The sequence below is a fragment of the Odocoileus virginianus genome, chromosome 7, assembly GCF_023699985.2.
Source record: "Odocoileus virginianus isolate 20LAN1187 ecotype Illinois chromosome 7, Ovbor_1.2, whole genome shotgun sequence".
Classification (NCBI taxonomy): domain Eukaryota; kingdom Metazoa; phylum Chordata; class Mammalia; order Artiodactyla; family Cervidae; genus Odocoileus; species Odocoileus virginianus.
In genome coordinates, this window is record NC_069680.1 from 31,127,408 (window position 1) to 31,143,626 (window position 16,219).

Here is a 16,219-nt window from a genome sequence, read left to right on the forward strand (position 1 = left end):
AGGAGCCTGACAGACTACAGTCCATGGGGTTGCAAAGAGTTGGACATGACTGAAGCGACTCAGCATGCATGCAGTTATAAGAAATAACACGAAGAGATTCTGTGTATGTTTTTTCCCCAAGGACAGCATCTTGAAACACTGTAGTACAATATCATAATTAGGATGTGGATGGATATTCATACAATCTGTCCATCTTCCTCCATTTCCTCAGCTTTACTTTTTGTGTGTTTTTTTTTTTGTTCTACGCTATTTTGATCACATTCAGGTTTGTGTATCCACTACCAAAGCCAGGATACAAAACAGTTCCTCTGTTTTTACATTTTAAATAATGTAATTTACCATCTTCAGTTACATCTTCTCAGGCTGAGTCACAGGTGTAACTGAAGGCCCCTTTCAGTCACTGGCACAATGCTGCCCAAGAGAAAACACAAAATGAGCCAAAAATGAGTCACCTGCATACTTTAAACATCTCTAGCAACCACATTTAAAGGGTGAAAGTGAAAGCTGGTCGCATAGTTGTGTTCGATTCTTTGTGATCCTATGGACTGTAGCCCACCAGGTCCTCTGTCCATGGAATTTCCCAGAGTATTGGAGTGGGTTACCATTTCCTTCTCCAGGGGACCTTCCCAACCCAGGGATCGAACCTGGGTCTCCTGCATTGCAGGCAGATTCTTTACCAACTGAGCTACTAGGGAAGCCCCATTTAAAGGGTAAAAAGAAGTAAATCTAATTTTAATAATATATTTCACACAACCCAGTATATTTCAACATGCAATAACTGTAAAGACCGTTCACGGGATACACTACATGAACTTCTTTTGGTAACGAGTCTCTGAAACTCCCTAAGTCCACTTCGCCCCTCCTCCCCTGGGTTGCAAGCAGAGAGCGTGGTTCACAGCACCTACCACGTGCCGGGCTCTCACTCAGCCTCTGGGATGGAGACCCAACTCCCGCCCTTGATGTGAGACCACAGACGCTTTGAACACGGTGAGGGGTGAGGGGTGCCCACAGTACACACTGCGCAGGAGCCCTCATCTGAGGGTGGCTCCATGGGGCCTGTCCTCCAACCTGGTACAGAGCCAGAAGACCTCTCATGTCTGGAGGAGCCCCACGTGTCTGGGTGGAAGCAATGGCGGTAGTGGACCTGGGATCCACGAGGGGCGCTTTGGAGACACGGCCGGGGCTGGTCTGGGGGGAACCTTAAAGAGACCATCTTCCCCCGCCCTCCCCACAGCCATCGGCACCGGGGGCAGGGGATGGCACTCTGCGGGAGGTTTCCTTGGCGATGGAGGCTACCGGGACCATGGACAAGGTCACCCAGGCTGGAGAGGAGTGCGAAGCAGTGGTGGAGAGGTGGCGAGGGGGCACTGTCTGGAGCGTCAGCATCAGGAGGTGCAGAGGGGATCCGGGGGAGGCCTGAGGTTAGGGGGGCGCGGGGCGAGGGTGAGCGGGTCCTGGAGCCAGGCCTGACCTCACAGTGGGTGATGGTGGCCCATGCGCTGACGCGGCTTCGGGTTCTTCAGGGCCGAATTCGAAATTCCTTGTCAGCGGTGAGGTTCGGAGAGGGCGCAACCTCCCTTCCTCTGATCTCCCTTTCTTCCATCCCTACCATTTGGATTAAAATTTCAGCTTGTTAAATACACGCTTCCCTGGTGGCTCAGATGGGAGAGTCTGCCTGCAGGGTGGGAGACTCGAGTTAGATCCCTGGGTAGGGAAGATCCCCAGAGAAGGAAATGGCTACCCACTCCAGTACTCTTGCCTGGAGAATCCCATGGACAGAGGAACCTGGTGGGCTGCAGCCCATGAGGTCGCAAAGAGTCGGACACGACTGAGCACCTTTACTCACTCAAATACACACATCACACACACACACACACACACACACACACGCATAAACCCTCCCAGCTGCCTTAGGAGCTGCCAGCATCGCAGGCCCTGACTTCCAGGAGCCCCGGAGGTCAGGATTCCTGAGAGTCCAGAGCCCCGGGGGTCAGGGTCCTACTTGGCCAGCCGGACGCCACAGCCCCAGGGTGTTCACCAGCTCCGGGCTGGCACAAGGCCCTGGGGGGGCGGGGCGGGCCAGGGGGTGGGGCCTCCGGGACGGCCGGGGGCGGGGCTTCCTGCGCCACCGCCCGCGCTCCGCCCCCATCGGCCGCCCGCGCTCGATTGCTCCTGTCTGGCGGCGGCAGCATGGCGGCGGGGGCGGCTGAGGCAGCGGCGGCCGTGGTGGAGGTCGGCTCAGCCGGGCAGTTTGAGGAGCTGCTGCGCCTCAGAGCCAAGTAAGCGAGGCGGCGGGCGGCAGGGGTGAGGGGACGCTGCGGGGGCCGGCCTCATGGGCGGACTGCCCGGCTCCCTCATGCGCGGCCCGGCCTGAGCGGCCCGGACCCCGAGCCCGGGTCCCCGCCCCTGTGAGGGAGCGGGTCTACCGCAGACTCGGTCCCGAGCCGCCAGGCGCCCCGAGGCGCCAGGCCGGGCGGCCCCCCGGGGGTCGGCGACGCGGGGACCCAGCCCCCGTCCGGGGGTGGGCGCGGAGACCCCGGCCCCTTGCCGTGTCGTCCCGGGCGGACGCTGCAGGGAGGGGCCGAGCGGGGCCGGCAGTTGGCGTCCGAGGGCGCTCGTGGTCGGGCCGAGCGCGCCTGCCTGGGCGCTGGACGGGGCTCTCCCGTCTCCTGAGCGCCGCCCTCGGTTCTGGTTTTGCCCGCCTGCCTCTCGCCCTAGGGGGAGGCGTCGGAAGGAGACCCGCGGGGGTGCGTTGGGCCCGTTTGGGGGATACCCGGAAACACCGTCCCCCGCACCCCAACTTGTGGGTCGGCGCTGGCGGGCGCGCGGGGCTTCCGGGCGGTCTCTCCGCTTCCACGTCGAGCCCTCGCCTGGGCACCCGCTCTCCGCTCAGCCCCCTGCTAGCCCAGGGCCTCCCCTGTGCTCGCGCCCTGGCGAGGCCTCGGTGTCCTCTGCGATGAGAGGGGTCAGGGCCGTGGGCGGGAGCTCTCGGAGGCTCCAAGGGGCAGAGAGCCTGCGCGGAGCTCAGGGCGGTGGGGCGTGTGAACCTGAATGCAGACCCGAGTCTGAGTTGGAGGCAGATGGGGAGCTCCCTGGGAGCGTGGAGTCTGAGTTGGAGGCAGATGGGGAGCTCCCTGGGAGCGTGGCGGGGGGGAGTGGGGGTGCGGGTGAGAGGGGAGAGCCTCTGTCTTCCTCGCCGCGGTGCCGAAAAGTGTTCATCAGAACAGCTCATTTGGCGTTTCAGGTCCACTTGGTAAATTGTTGAAAGAGGTGGGCCCGGGGAGGCGGGTGCGTAGGGAATGACGTTGACTCATTGATGGAAAGGGATGCGGCCTGGAGGCGGCCTCTGGAAGGAGCCAGGCTTGTGTGGATCTGTCCTTAATAAACGCTCAGTTTTCCCATCTTAAGTAAACAGCGCCTGACGTCATGAGCACAGAAACCTGAAGCAAACATAAACGCGGTCACCCTCTCCCCGTGAGGGTGAAGACTATTTTGCTGTTTGTGTGTTTGGCATTTTTGATTCTATGTTTCATTTTTTTTTTTAACCTAAAAGTCCTTAAGACGTCACAGTCGGTTAAAATTTCAATGTTAATACCATTTGGATGCATTCTTGCCTGTGTCTGAAATGACCCAAGTTCAGAGCAGTGGCAAGAACACATCCAAATGGTATTAACATTGAAATGATTCCTTTAGATGGGCACGTGGGAAGTGGTGCTTGGCATCTGGGGAAGGAACAGATCTCTGCTCCTTTTGGTGGAAATGGCAGCATTTCAGAATATGAAATGCCTTGTTAATGCCATTTAACGTCTGTTTGACAGATCATCGCTTCTCAGTTTTAAAATTTCATGTGAATTGAAAATGGTTTTTGCCTAAGTCGTCTAATCACATGTTTATGTGTTATTGAAACCTCAGTTAGTCTATACAGTGGGGATATTAATACCCATTTGCAGAGTAGTTAAGGTTTTTCCCATTTGTAAAATATTTAACTAATATAGTTTAATACTATATGATTTTAATACATGGTAGTTGGTTTTATCTGCACAGGATTAACCTCAGGAGCAGAACATCTGAAATAACAGAGAGACAGCCGTTTATTGACCACTAATTATTTTACTGACAACCAAGGTTCATTACGTTGTTTAGAAGCACAGTAGTTAGGATTTGAACCTCCGTCTTCTCTAAAAGGTTTTTCCTTAAACAGTGCACCCTGCACATTGGGCTATCCATGAAGATGGAGAGAACAGTGTGACATCAGGAGAGGGTGACAGCATTTACGTTTGTTTCAGGTTTATGTCCTCATGATGTTAGGCATTGTTCACTTAATTGGAAAGTAGAAGTTAAGCATCTAAATATGAGAATAGCGTGGATAATTTAAAATAACATTAATGTAATTCTTTTTTTTTTTTTTTTGGTAATTCTTTAATGTTTTTAAAGGGCTTAGATATTTTTGTTTGATCTTCCCAACCTCCCAGGGTATTATTGCTGTTTCACAGATGTGGAAGTTAGGTTAAATTACTCTTCAAAGCCGCATTAGTAGTGATGGAATTTAAGTTGTATATGTGTACTTTTTCTTTTTTACATACATTGGCACATACTGTTAAAAAGTTTTGTAACCTATTTTAATTTTTTTAAAATGTACTCTTCGTAAGCATTTTCCTATGTTATTAAATGTTCTTTGAGATACGATTTTTAATGACTTTATAATATTTTATGATCATTAAGAAAATTATATTGTTGAACAATAGCTTTTTACAGTTACTTGCTATGTAGAATACTGGGGAAGTATTCATATACATACATCTTTGTCTCTTTAATGACTTCTGTAGGATAGATTCTTGACAAGAAATTTCTGAAAGTTTCCAATTGAACTTTTACCAGTGGGATATGAAAGTGTTGTCTCACTTTATCCTTTTTATCATTGAATATTATGATTTTAAAAATCAGTTTTCAGTTTGGTAAGAAGTGGTAATGTCCAGCTGCATGCGTGAGAGGAAGAGGAAGCAGTAATTGGTGAAGTATCAATACTTCCTCCATAGTCTCTGGCCATGCGCCAGCGCTCCTCTGAGTTCTAGATACAGTGGGGGCCCATGGAGTGGGGGCCTTACCGTGTGTTCCTCTCCTGCCTTAGGTGGCTCTTCATTCGGAGCCTCCTGCTTTCTGTGTCCCAGGCAGCTGTCCCTTCTTCTTTGGTCCTGTCTGTGACCTTTGTCCTCCATTTTCCTTTGTTTCAGCACAAGACCTTGCTTCCTACCTGAGAAAATAGGACTTCAGTAGCCTCATCAGACTGCTTCTTCTATGTGCCCCTCCACCAACACAACAGATTTACTTGTAGCTTTTCCCACTCTAGGGGCTTCCTGGTGGCTCAGACGGTAGAGAATCCGCCTGCAATGCAGGAGACCTGGGTTCGGGTTCGACTCCTGGGTCAAGAATATCCCCTGGAGAAGGGAATGGCAACTCACTCCAGTACTCTTGCCTGGAGAATCACGCGGACAGAGGAGCCTGACGGGCTACAGTCCATGGGGTTGCAAAGAATTGGGCACGACTGAGCAACTAACACTTTTTTTTCACTTTACCCGTTCTTGATTCCTTTGCTCCTGACCCAGAGGAAACTGTCCTCTTCTCAAGGTGAATTCTTCTCTGCTCGAGATTTCCCTGTCCTGCCACCTTGAATCTCATGTCTTTAGCCTCTCCCTCTCATTTGCACTGTCCCCTCACAAAATAAACTACGAAGATTTTCTTGCACTGAAAAAAGCCCATCCCTTGATCTGTCTGGATCCTTGCTCTCTCTTTGTTAACAGCCCAGTCTCTTACCTAGTAGGTTCCTAGCAGTTTACTTCCTCATCCTCAGCTCAGTGGTCCACACATTGCTTCTCTCACCTGCTAAAATGACTCCCAACTGCTGGTTACTCTTTTTGCTCCATTTGATGGTTGTCCCCCTCCCTTCCTGACTCCTGTAAGACCCCTGAACCTTCTCTGGTCTACCGCCAGACTCCTTTCCCTCCGTCTCTCTTGACTTGGTGTTGACGAACCCCAGAGGCTCTGCCCTTGGCCCCTTCATTCTCCAGCGTGGATGAGTGTGGTGCCCATTGTCTCTTGATTCGCAGATCTGCGGATTAAGTGTGGCCTTCTTTCCTGAGCTCGACTGTCACTAACAGCCCACTTGACTTCCTTTCCTCTCAGGTTGCCAGCTTCTGGACTGTGATTCGTGGTGAGTGCCACCACTACCTAAGTCACTAAGCCAGAAACTCGGAGGTACTAAGCCCCTTCTATTCTCAGCTGTATTGTTTTAATGGTTTAACAGTTGATTACTTTTTTCCTTGCCCAGGTTTAATTGTCCTTGTTTTTTTCCTCCTTGTAACATATTTTTCAATGTGTTTTTCCTGAGTTTTCAGATTTTTTGTAGGTGAAAGTGAAAGTCGCTTAGTCGTGTCCTACTGTTTGCTGACCCCATGAACTGTGTAGTCCATGGAATTCTCCAGGCCAGAATACTGGAGTGGGTAGCCTTTTCCTTCTCCAGGGGATCTCCCCAACCCAGGAATCGAACCCTGGTCTCCTGCATTGCAGGTGGATTCTTTACCAACTGAGCTGTGAGGGAAGCCTTTTTGTAGTTGAGAGAGAGTGTATTTGAATTTGGGCTTCCCAGGTGGCGCTGGTGGTAAAGAACCCACCTGCCAGTGCAGGAGCCATAAGAGGCTCAGGTTCGTCCCTGAGTCGGGAAGATCACGGCACCCACTCCAGTCTTCTTGCCTGGAGAATCCCATGGACGGAGGAACCTGGCTCCAGTCCATGGGGTCGCAGGCTTGCACACGACTGAAGGAACTGTTTGAATTTAGAATTTTGTAAAAGTGAAGGGTTTTTCAGTTGAGTATGAGGTTAGACTTAAAGGTGTCTTTGCCAACATAATTTTATATGAAAATAGTTAATAGATATATACTGAGATTTCTAAAGATTTTATCAACAGTTTATTAGTCCACTATTTTGTCTGTTCATACTGTCAATTTTTAGAAAATACTTTGTAGCATAATATAAGAAAGTTTGTAAAAAGCGGTTCCGTTTTTTTCCTTGTTTTCTGCTTATATATTTCATTTGCCACATTTTATTCCTATTCCTATGATCACTTCATTACAATACCATGTTTAAAAATACTAACATTAATAGTAGTAACACATATACAGTCATGTTTCACAACCATTGTGTCCTGACTGCAGAAATCTAGTTTCCTGCAGGGTCTCAAAATAGAGTTAATTTACAAGGCTAGTAGTTGAGGTGGGTGAATATTCAGAACCACTTCATGTGAGCTAAATATTGACTCAAAAAATACCATTAATTTGAAAATTAATCCGAAAGAAGACCTTGAAATCATATTTCAGCCTGTGTTTAATATAAGATTTTAGCAGTACAAAAACAATTCAGGCGGTCCTTGAAAGATTTCTTTGGTAATAGAATTTAATCTATCACTATTTGCTTATTTCTAAAGCTACTGTATTTTTAAAAGCTGCGTTTTTCGGATTTACAGGTCCCTTCTTGTGGTCCATTTCTGGGCACCATGGGCTCCGCAGTGCGCTCAGATGAACGATGTGATGGCAGAGCTCGCCAGAGAGCACCCACAAGTCTCGTTTGTGAAGGTACTGCGTTTTCAGTGTCTTGTCTTAGGAATTTAATTCTGATTTTTGGGTTAGACTACATTTTATTGACATATAAAGGAGTGGTGGTGTGGGATTCCTCATATTCATAGGTAGTGTTGGGATCTGTTATTTTCACAGTAGATTATTCTTAAGCCATTTTAGGTTTTATATTTTTCAAGGAGGGAGTGGTGTAAAACTCACCACACTTTCCTGAATACATGCTTGGGTGGGAGGACAGGATGGGCAGTCAGGAGAGGGTTTACCTCAGCACTGGCAGGCGAGATCACTCATTGTGGGTAATTGTGGTTTTATACAGTAGAGATGTTAACAAGACTTGCTTCATTGAAAAGCTAAGTGGGACATGGAAAGTGATTCAAGGAAGGGTGTGTGAGGGATCCAGGGAACAGGGGAGTAGGGAGAGCTTACTGCCGGGGGTCCGGTCAGTGCAGGCCTGCAGGGAGCCAGGGTCTCTGTCGCGTCGGGGAAGCAGAGGGAGGAGGAAGCCAGCCTCTCCCTGGCTGCCTTTGTTTTTGCTCACTTTGCGTGTGGCCTTCTTTGTCCTTGCTCTGGTGCTCCAGGCTCCTCATTCCTGGTGTCTGTCTCGGGTAGGCAGGACTAGGATAGTGAGAGTTACAAAGGACGAGCTCGCTTGGTTTTAGCACATTTAATGTATCAGTCAGGACTTGTTGAGGCAACATGGCCAACATTTGAGTTGAGTGTTTTAGAAATGAACTTTTGGGAAGGGAGGCATACCCTGTATTCAGAAGCTGAATCTTTAGGATTTAAGAAAGCAGACAAAAGCCCAAAGCCTTATTTTTTAAAAAAATAACTAGAGGATGTGTTGGCAAGCATATGGAGTTAAAAGTGATATCAACTGTATTTGTCTGTGTGCCACTTTTATGTAAACTGAAGACCCAGAATTCTGACACATTAATTTATTTGTATAGTGGCTGATACACTTTTCAGACAGTTTCTGTTTAAATATGTGTCCTTTGAACAGGTATTGATTGCACATAGATGGTTCAAAATCAAAACAGTGTAGGAAGAAGTCCATTGAGAAGGCCCAGCCTACTCCTTCCCACCAGCCCTGCCGTCCTATCCCATAAGTAACACTTGTATTAATTTTGTATGAATCCTTGCCGTGTTTCCTTATGCAGATAGAGCACGTATGAATAGTTAGCTTTTTAAAATTTAAGGACTTATTTAAAATTCCAATGAAATGTGTAATGTAACCTTAGAATACAACCTTAAAATGTCCAGTATAAATAATAGAAGCGGACATTAAAACTGCATGTTTGGTCAGTGATAAAAGATAACGATTACAAGTGAAATAAATGATTAAACATTTCAATCGTAAGATTAATCAAGACAATGGTAATTGTTGTAAGTCTCCTTTTCTGTATATCATGTTACTGGTTCAGGTAACACATTGTTCTTAGCTGCCATTTGAATGATTTATTTAAAGTGACTGTAGGATTACTTCTCACATCAGTACCGGACTTGGCAGTGAGATTTTAAGTTGTTCAAGTGCTTAAGTGTCTCGGCAAGCCAAGGGTTGGGAGCCCTCATCTGTTGGGGATACCTGACCCTGACTGCACCTGCTGTTCAGAGAGGGTGACAGGTTTATGTGGGTAGTTTGCTCAGGTGTTAGTTTCTGGGAAGTCACTCTGTGGGATAGTTTTTCTTTTCTTAGACATCTTCAGAGGCAAAGATGATGTGCATGTAGGTAGGCGATTTAAAGGTCACAGTGCTGAGCAGTAGCCAGCCCAGGAGAGGTGAGGTCCCTGAGAGGGGCGCTGGCATTTCCCAGAGGAGGGGCATGTTGTTCAACTAAACACAGCTTTCTCAGTGAGAGCTCTGTGACTCTTCCAGTCTATAGAATCGACATTTTCTAACTCTGTTTCTTATGATTTGATTTCTTGGTTTTTTTTTTTTTTTTTTAAACAGCTGCAGTTGTTTGGCAGTTTTGACTTGAGGTATAGAGATTAGTTCATTCTATGACTTAGATTTACAGAATCATTGCATAGGACGATCTTAAACACTGTGTTTTTAATACTTTGATTCTAAAGTTTTGTGATCAATTCCTTATTTTGTAGAAGATGGTAAAATAACATCTGAGAGAAACCTAGAATACATTTTTTTTTTTAATCCAGTTGTTTGTGCCCATTGGAATAGGTTGCTGAAAGGCAAGGTTTTCACTTCCTGCGTTGGAATCCCCTCACTTCCTGGACGGATGATATGGTGATAAAGGACGTGTGCGCCTTCCTGGTGCCACGTGCAGGCCGGCTGCCGTGTGTCCACCTGTGTTGGCTGCCACGTTCCGTCAGGTCCTGGGGCTGGGCTCTTCCCTGACCTTCTCACACCTCCAAGGGCTCGGAGGAGATAGTGAAGTATTTCTGTTGCTTGAAGTCTCACAGAAACCTTACATTTATTCAGAATAAGATTAAATAGCTAATTAAAATGTCAAGTGTCTTTGCATTTTAAATTATGTAAAGTCAGTTTGTTAGTACTTTAACTACAATGGGAATACACATTTATCATTAAATCAAATTGTTTGGTCAGTAGACTATTTCAAGATACAGTGTCTGGTGGTGGCGTGGGAAAGAGGAAGAATAGTTTTGGGTGGTGAAATTGGGGCCACTGGTCAAATTCATGGTTCAAATCAAAGCCATTTAAAAAAAAATACGAGTTGCAATTTATTTTTGAATTCTTACATTTGATATTATTATGAATTTTGCTTTTTAAGTAAAGATTGTGTGTATTTAAAGTGTACAACGTGATGATTTAAATCAAATCCATTTTGTGTGATGTCTTTTTTGTGTACCTCTGTGACTTTTTTTTCCCTTTCCTCTTTTTCTGAACTTAGTCTGTTCCATTGGTTGGACTGTCAGGGAGTCTCTTGTTTTTTCATTGGCTCTGTCGTTTCATTCCTATTTGGTTGACTTCTTGACTAGGTGGTGAGATACTTGAGGTCAGGACCTTTCCTGTACCACGTTTGTTTTGTTTGTTTTAAATTGCTTTTCTTCGTGCAGGTGACTCCCACCTCACGTGCCAGCCTTTTCTCCTCTTTATTCCCTCCCCTGAATTCTAGCTTAGTCCTATTAGACTCTAATACTCAATTTACCATATACTGCACTTTGGTATAAAAAATTTATTCTTGAAGTCAGACTTAGCAACCACCTGGTTGGTGAGATTTTGTATTAATGTATTTAATTTACTATTAATCTTGTTTGTATGGTAGCTGCTGTTCTTGCATTTTATGCGCATTGTATTTTCAGATATGATGAAATCAAGGGTACAGAATGAATTATATACTTAAATTTTTTTTTTATTCCTTAAAAAGTAGGAATCTATAGTTTGGTATATTCTTAAATGTGCAACCATCTTAAAGAACAGCTTACACTGTAATTTCTAAAGGTCTTTACAGTTAGTATAGATAATTTCTGTAGCTTACACTGTTTAAATTCTAAATAATCTGTATGATTAGTGAGTGTAAGCAGAAAATGTAGGGCAGTCTCCAGAAGGGTGCCAACTAGCTGTATAACTAGGTTTTGGCTAACTGGCTGTATAACTACTATCAGCATCGGCTGACTGGTATCAGCTGATAACTAGGTATCAGCTGACTATCTGAGCTTGTTTTTTGTGTGTGTCAGAATATTGATCAGTTTATTTGGTGTCTTACAGAGCATATGTAGGATTCCATTTTTTAGGAACTATAAAAATGTGTCTCATAATTCTAGTAGGATGGTTAAATCTTAAAAATAACATAGTTTATTAGCTGTTACTGGGTAAAGTTTGGCAAAGTGTTATAAAAAGTTATTAGAAATGTTCATTTAAATACTATTTTGAAATTTATATTTGACTTTCTGACAAAGAATTTGACTTTGAAAGATTCACCTTTTATAGCACGTCACAGAGTAGAAAGAAGCCCTGTATGAGGTATAACAGAGTGTCCCAGAATGTCAGGTGCTTTTGTTTGCTTGCTTGTTTTTTTGAAGTCTAGTTGATTTATGTTGAAATGTCGAGTTTTCTCATCCTTGCCTCCTTGGAGCCTCAGTGCTGCCACTGGCAAGTAGTCACTTGTGTTTTTGGCTTAGGAATAGTGACTACTGTTTGTTCAGAATTCTGTTTCTTGAACACTTCATTATATGCCACACAGGAATACAGGACAGTAAGGGTATAGACAGTAAATGGGTAACACAGAACCAAGGTAATTTCAGGTGGCATGGTGTTCAACAAAAGGAATACAACAGGCAGGCTGTGAAGAGCGGGTCTTGAGTAGGTGGGGTGCTTTTATGTAGGTTGTGCTGAAAGGGTGTATCTATCAAGTGAGAGTTAAAAAATGCAAAGATGGCAGTCACTGGAAGAGCTGGCAGAGAACCTTTAGGTAGAGGCTTAGCAGGTGCAGACCTCAGAAGAGCAGTGGGCGGCCAGCAGGGCTGGAGAAGAGGGAAGGGGTCGAGGCCCTGACTGGAAGCTGCAGAGGCAGGGAGGGCCACGTGGCCTTGTGAGCCGTGGTCGAGTTTTGGTTTCATTGCAAGTTCAGTCTGATGCAGTCTGATTCCTAAGTCAATTACTGTGGCTGCCATGTGGAGAATGGTTTGAAGTGGGTTAGGGGGCAGACTTGAAGCAGGTCTTCCAGTTAGGAGCCTGTTTGACTAGGCCAGGTAAGAGATTTCTCAGACGTTAGTGGGGAGATTGTTGAAATGCTGTCGTCATCTGTGTCGGCTTATAGTTTAGAGGGGCCACCCAGGAGACCTGTTGATGGATTGGATGTCAGGGTGGAGGAAATAGATCAGTCAAGGTTGTCTCCTTTTGATCTGAGCAGCTCAGTGGATTAAATGAGATCGGGGCTGCCCTGGGGAGGAACAGGTGCAGTGGGAAATATCTAGTGGGGATCTGTGGGCAGATGTCGAGTGTGTGGCCTGGAGGTGAGAGGAGAGGTTTGTGCTGGGTAGAGGTTGGGTGGCGGTGCCATACTGGAGCCTTAGAGCCAGGGTGTTGCCTGAGACCACTCTAGGAAAATGAGTGTAGGTGAGAGAAGCAGGTGCAGAACCAAATCCTGGGATGTGCAGCAATATCGTGGTTGGCAAAGGTGAAGGAAGAAGCCAGACACTCAGTCCAGGAATTAGAGGAAGAGAAGACATGGAAAGCCAAGGGACGGGAATCCAGGACGGCAGCTGTGGTCACGCCTAATGGGTGAGACTGAAAGGTCAGTAAAATGAGGAGAAAAGGAGGAACCGTTGGGTCTGGTGAGGTGCTAACAGGGCTGTGTAGAGTGGAGTTTGCCTGGAGCTGGACTGCCTAGCTCCCCCGCTCAACAGTGTAGTGACCTAGAAACCAGGTGTGATGACAGCACCTGCTGTGAGGATCCCTGCTGGGGCTCAGATGGTAAAGAATCTGCCCGCAATGCAGAGGACCTGGGTTTGATCCTTGGGTTGGGAAGCGTTCCCTGGAGAAGAGATTGGCTACCCACTCTAGTATTCTTGCCTGGAGAATTCCATGGACAGAGGAGCCTGGCAGGCTACACTCCATGGGGTTGTACAGAGTCAGACACGACTGAGCGAGTAACACTCACTTGCACACTCACTGTGAGGATTAAATGAACCCAGTATGTGAACACAGTCAGAATGTTGTCTGGCATAGAATACACCATAGCTCTTAGCCATTACTATCATGGTGGTCTTTGGGGACCCCTGATACATCGAAGGAGATGATGGAGATTCCTTTCCTCTGTATTCATCCTGCTGTGGTAGTGCTCCCTGCCCTCCTCCTCTCTCCACAGACACACAGCATCCTGGGTGGGAAGGGTCTGAGTTTCAGATTCACGGTGTAGGAAGCACGTGGTTCCCTCAAGGCATTCTGGCTGGGAATCCATTCCGGACGTGTCCATGTCTGTTTGGTCCTGAAGTCATATATAATCGTGTCTTTTAAATTTGCTGTTTCTTACACTTGTTGTGGTAGAAAAGGTAACCGTAGCATAATGAGAAAAGCACGGGGTTTGTCATCAAACAGACATGGGTTTGTTTCTCAGCTCTGCTGCTAATTAACTGTGTCTGGAGTGGCCTCTGTCCTGGCCCTGTGGAGCTGAGATGATAACACGGCCCCTGCTTTCCAGGTTGTGACAGGTCTGGTGTGTAGCACAGAGCAGGCCTCCAAGGGAGGTGGCTCTTGTTGGCCATCTTTGGTCATTTCAGAATGCAGAAGAAAATTGAAATGAAAAGTTTTGAATATTTATGCATTTATCTTCTACTTTCATTGTTATAACTGTTATGTTGCTTTACATCCAACAGAAATATTTCCAAGGAGTTTTAGTGCTGTGAAGGTTTTCGGACTTCAGCTGCCCTTGCTATTCTGGGGAGCGGCTTTGCCTTTAATGGCCCTCCTGGTCTGGACTCAGGAGGATTTGCCTGTCACTGTTGCCTTTGTCTTATTAAGCTCCGTCTTCTGGGAGCTCATTTGAGGGGAGGCACGTGTAGTGACCCTCCTGGTTTCAGCAGGAATTTTGAGAGCAGCATTTGCTTCCCAGAAGAGCTGTCAGTAAGGGGCCTCGCTGGGAACCAGCAGAGATAGGAGAAGAGGTCAGCTTTTAAAGCATGCAGGGATTTGACTTTATGAGTCAGCATGTGACTTGTTTTGTTCTGTTTAAGACTCTGTTATCTTGCTTCTACTTAGTAGCACCTGTTTTTTGATTTGTATTACTTTTCTGTTAGAGTCCCGGAGTGCAAGCGATGGGGATCTTCACTGAGCCTGGCCCAGTGCCCAGAGTGTGGGGGGCACTCACCAGATGTTAGTGCTGCCTCGGTCACCACCTTTCTGCTCTTCTTTGGTCTAGTGTGGAATTGTCTGAAAGAATATGGTACAGAAGTTCCTTAGACTTTAGAAAGAATGTCTTCTGAATAGCTGTCTCCAAATGCTTAACCTTCTCTTTGTTCTTTTTTTCAGTTTTATTGGACAGTTGACATTGATTTTAAAATATATGTGGTTTCTCACATTAAAAATGAAAATAATTTAAAATGTTGTTTCAAAAGGGTGTCCTAAAGAAAATAGAATTAAGGCAGTAAAAGAGCACCCAGGAATATATGAGATGGAAGACACAAGCCACAGACTTAGGATAGCCTCCCCCCGTGTCACGGTCATTTTTACGGATAGAAACAGTGGATTGGCTAAAGCTCTGGATAAAGAGAGTATTTTAAGCCCAGTGGAAATCTTTTACTCTTGGAAAAACACAGTGTATATATATTTAAAACTCTTTAATAACATAATTTATCAATAAATTCTATTTCCTATAGGTATAATGTGGATACAGATTTTTATTGGTTTTAAAAGTTTATATTACATTGACAGTCCTGTGAGGGAAAAACACAATATATCTTGGTTTTTCTCAAAGTATATAAAGTCCACATAAAAAGCTTATAGTAATTGTATTCTCATTATTTAGACAGCGTGTTACTAAATACGTTTAAATTTATGTGTCAAATATCACATCAGATCTTGTTGAAGGGCTTCAAGGAAATTTTCAAATAGAATGTGGTCATCTTATTTAAAATGCATTCAAATGTATGAACAGACCCAGAAGCAAGTAACCTAGCAAGATATCTATCTGCTTAGGGTTCAGCAGCCTTTCAGGAGTTAAAAGTAAAATTTATCAGACATCAATAGTTTATTGAAGAAATACTCCTTTTTGCTTCATAATTTGCAGAAGGCTGCAACTGTCAGTCATGATGTACTGCCTCTTGAAATTAGTCAATAGAGCAAACAGCAAGGATTGCTGTGGGCAGAAAATAAGCACTGTAATCATGACATAACTGGGGTCAGTGATTTATGGATTTCAATATAGTAGTAGCTGCATATGATTGAAAATTTACTAGGTCACTAGTGCACCAAAAATTTTATTCACAGCCTCCAGGCATCTTTTGAAATGTGCAACAAAATAAAAACCTCTGAACCTGTTTTGACACCGCAGACTCAGTGGATGACATGCCAGCCCAGTGAGTCTCATTTAAATGTAAATGTGTCATAAACTTTTGTACTGTACTCTTTAAAACCGTCAACTACCTGAAGGGATAATGCATGTGAAACTGATTTACATGTTGAAGTAGTTAAAAAGAAAAGACCTTTTTATAATCACACTTAAATTCTTTTATTTTAAAGTTGGAAGCAGAAGCTGTTCCTGAAGTATCTGAAAAATATGAAATTAGTTCTGTTCCCACCTTTCTGTTTTTCAAGGTAAGGATAAAGATGGTGGAGGAGACGCTTTGTCAGTAACACGGGGCTGTCTCTGCCGGTTCCTCTACCCTTTCCCCTGATTGCTGAGCACAGGGTGTTCGCTTGCTCATCGCCTTCACTGTCTTATAGTCTCATTACTTGTTTGCCCTGGGCGTCCTGGAAAAGTGACATGGTCTGTGGAGGTCCAGCCACCAGAATGCATGACTGTAAACCCAAAATGTTTCCTGAGTTGGGTCAGAAGTTGGTTGGTTGGGAAGTTGGTTGGTTGGGGCATGTGCCTGGATATGATGAAACATCTGGCTGCTTCTGGTTTGATTAATGACTCTCTTAGGAAGTGGGTGCAAATCTGTGTTTCGGGGCACCCC

General features: G+C 45.5%; 1 protein-coding gene and 1 non-coding gene across 4 annotated transcripts in view; one reads left to right on the forward strand and one right to left on the reverse strand.

Annotated features, from left to right (window-relative positions):
* Window positions 1–623: 623 nt before the first annotated feature.
* On the reverse strand, window positions 624–695 carry TRNAC-GCA (transfer RNA cysteine (anticodon GCA)). The gene has a single exon. It is a non-coding gene; the product is annotated as a tRNA-Cys (tRNA).
* Window positions 696–2,163: 1,468 nt separating this feature from the next.
* The window catches only part of GLRX3 (glutaredoxin 3), a 31,266-nt gene continuing 17,210 nt past the window's right edge, over window positions 2,164–16,219 (forward strand). For all 3 annotated transcript variants that reach the window (XR_011488680.1, XM_070470447.1, XM_070470448.1), the window contains exons 1-3: window positions 2,164–2,279; window positions 7,517–7,625; window positions 15,780–15,854. Coding sequence is in view for 2 of the 3 variants with exons in the window: in XM_070470447.1 (XP_070326548.1) it covers window positions 2,191–2,279; window positions 7,517–7,625; window positions 15,780–15,854 (273 nt within the window). In the remaining variant the exon portion in view is untranslated. The remainder of the gene's footprint in view (window positions 2,280–7,516; window positions 7,626–15,779; window positions 15,855–16,219) is intronic.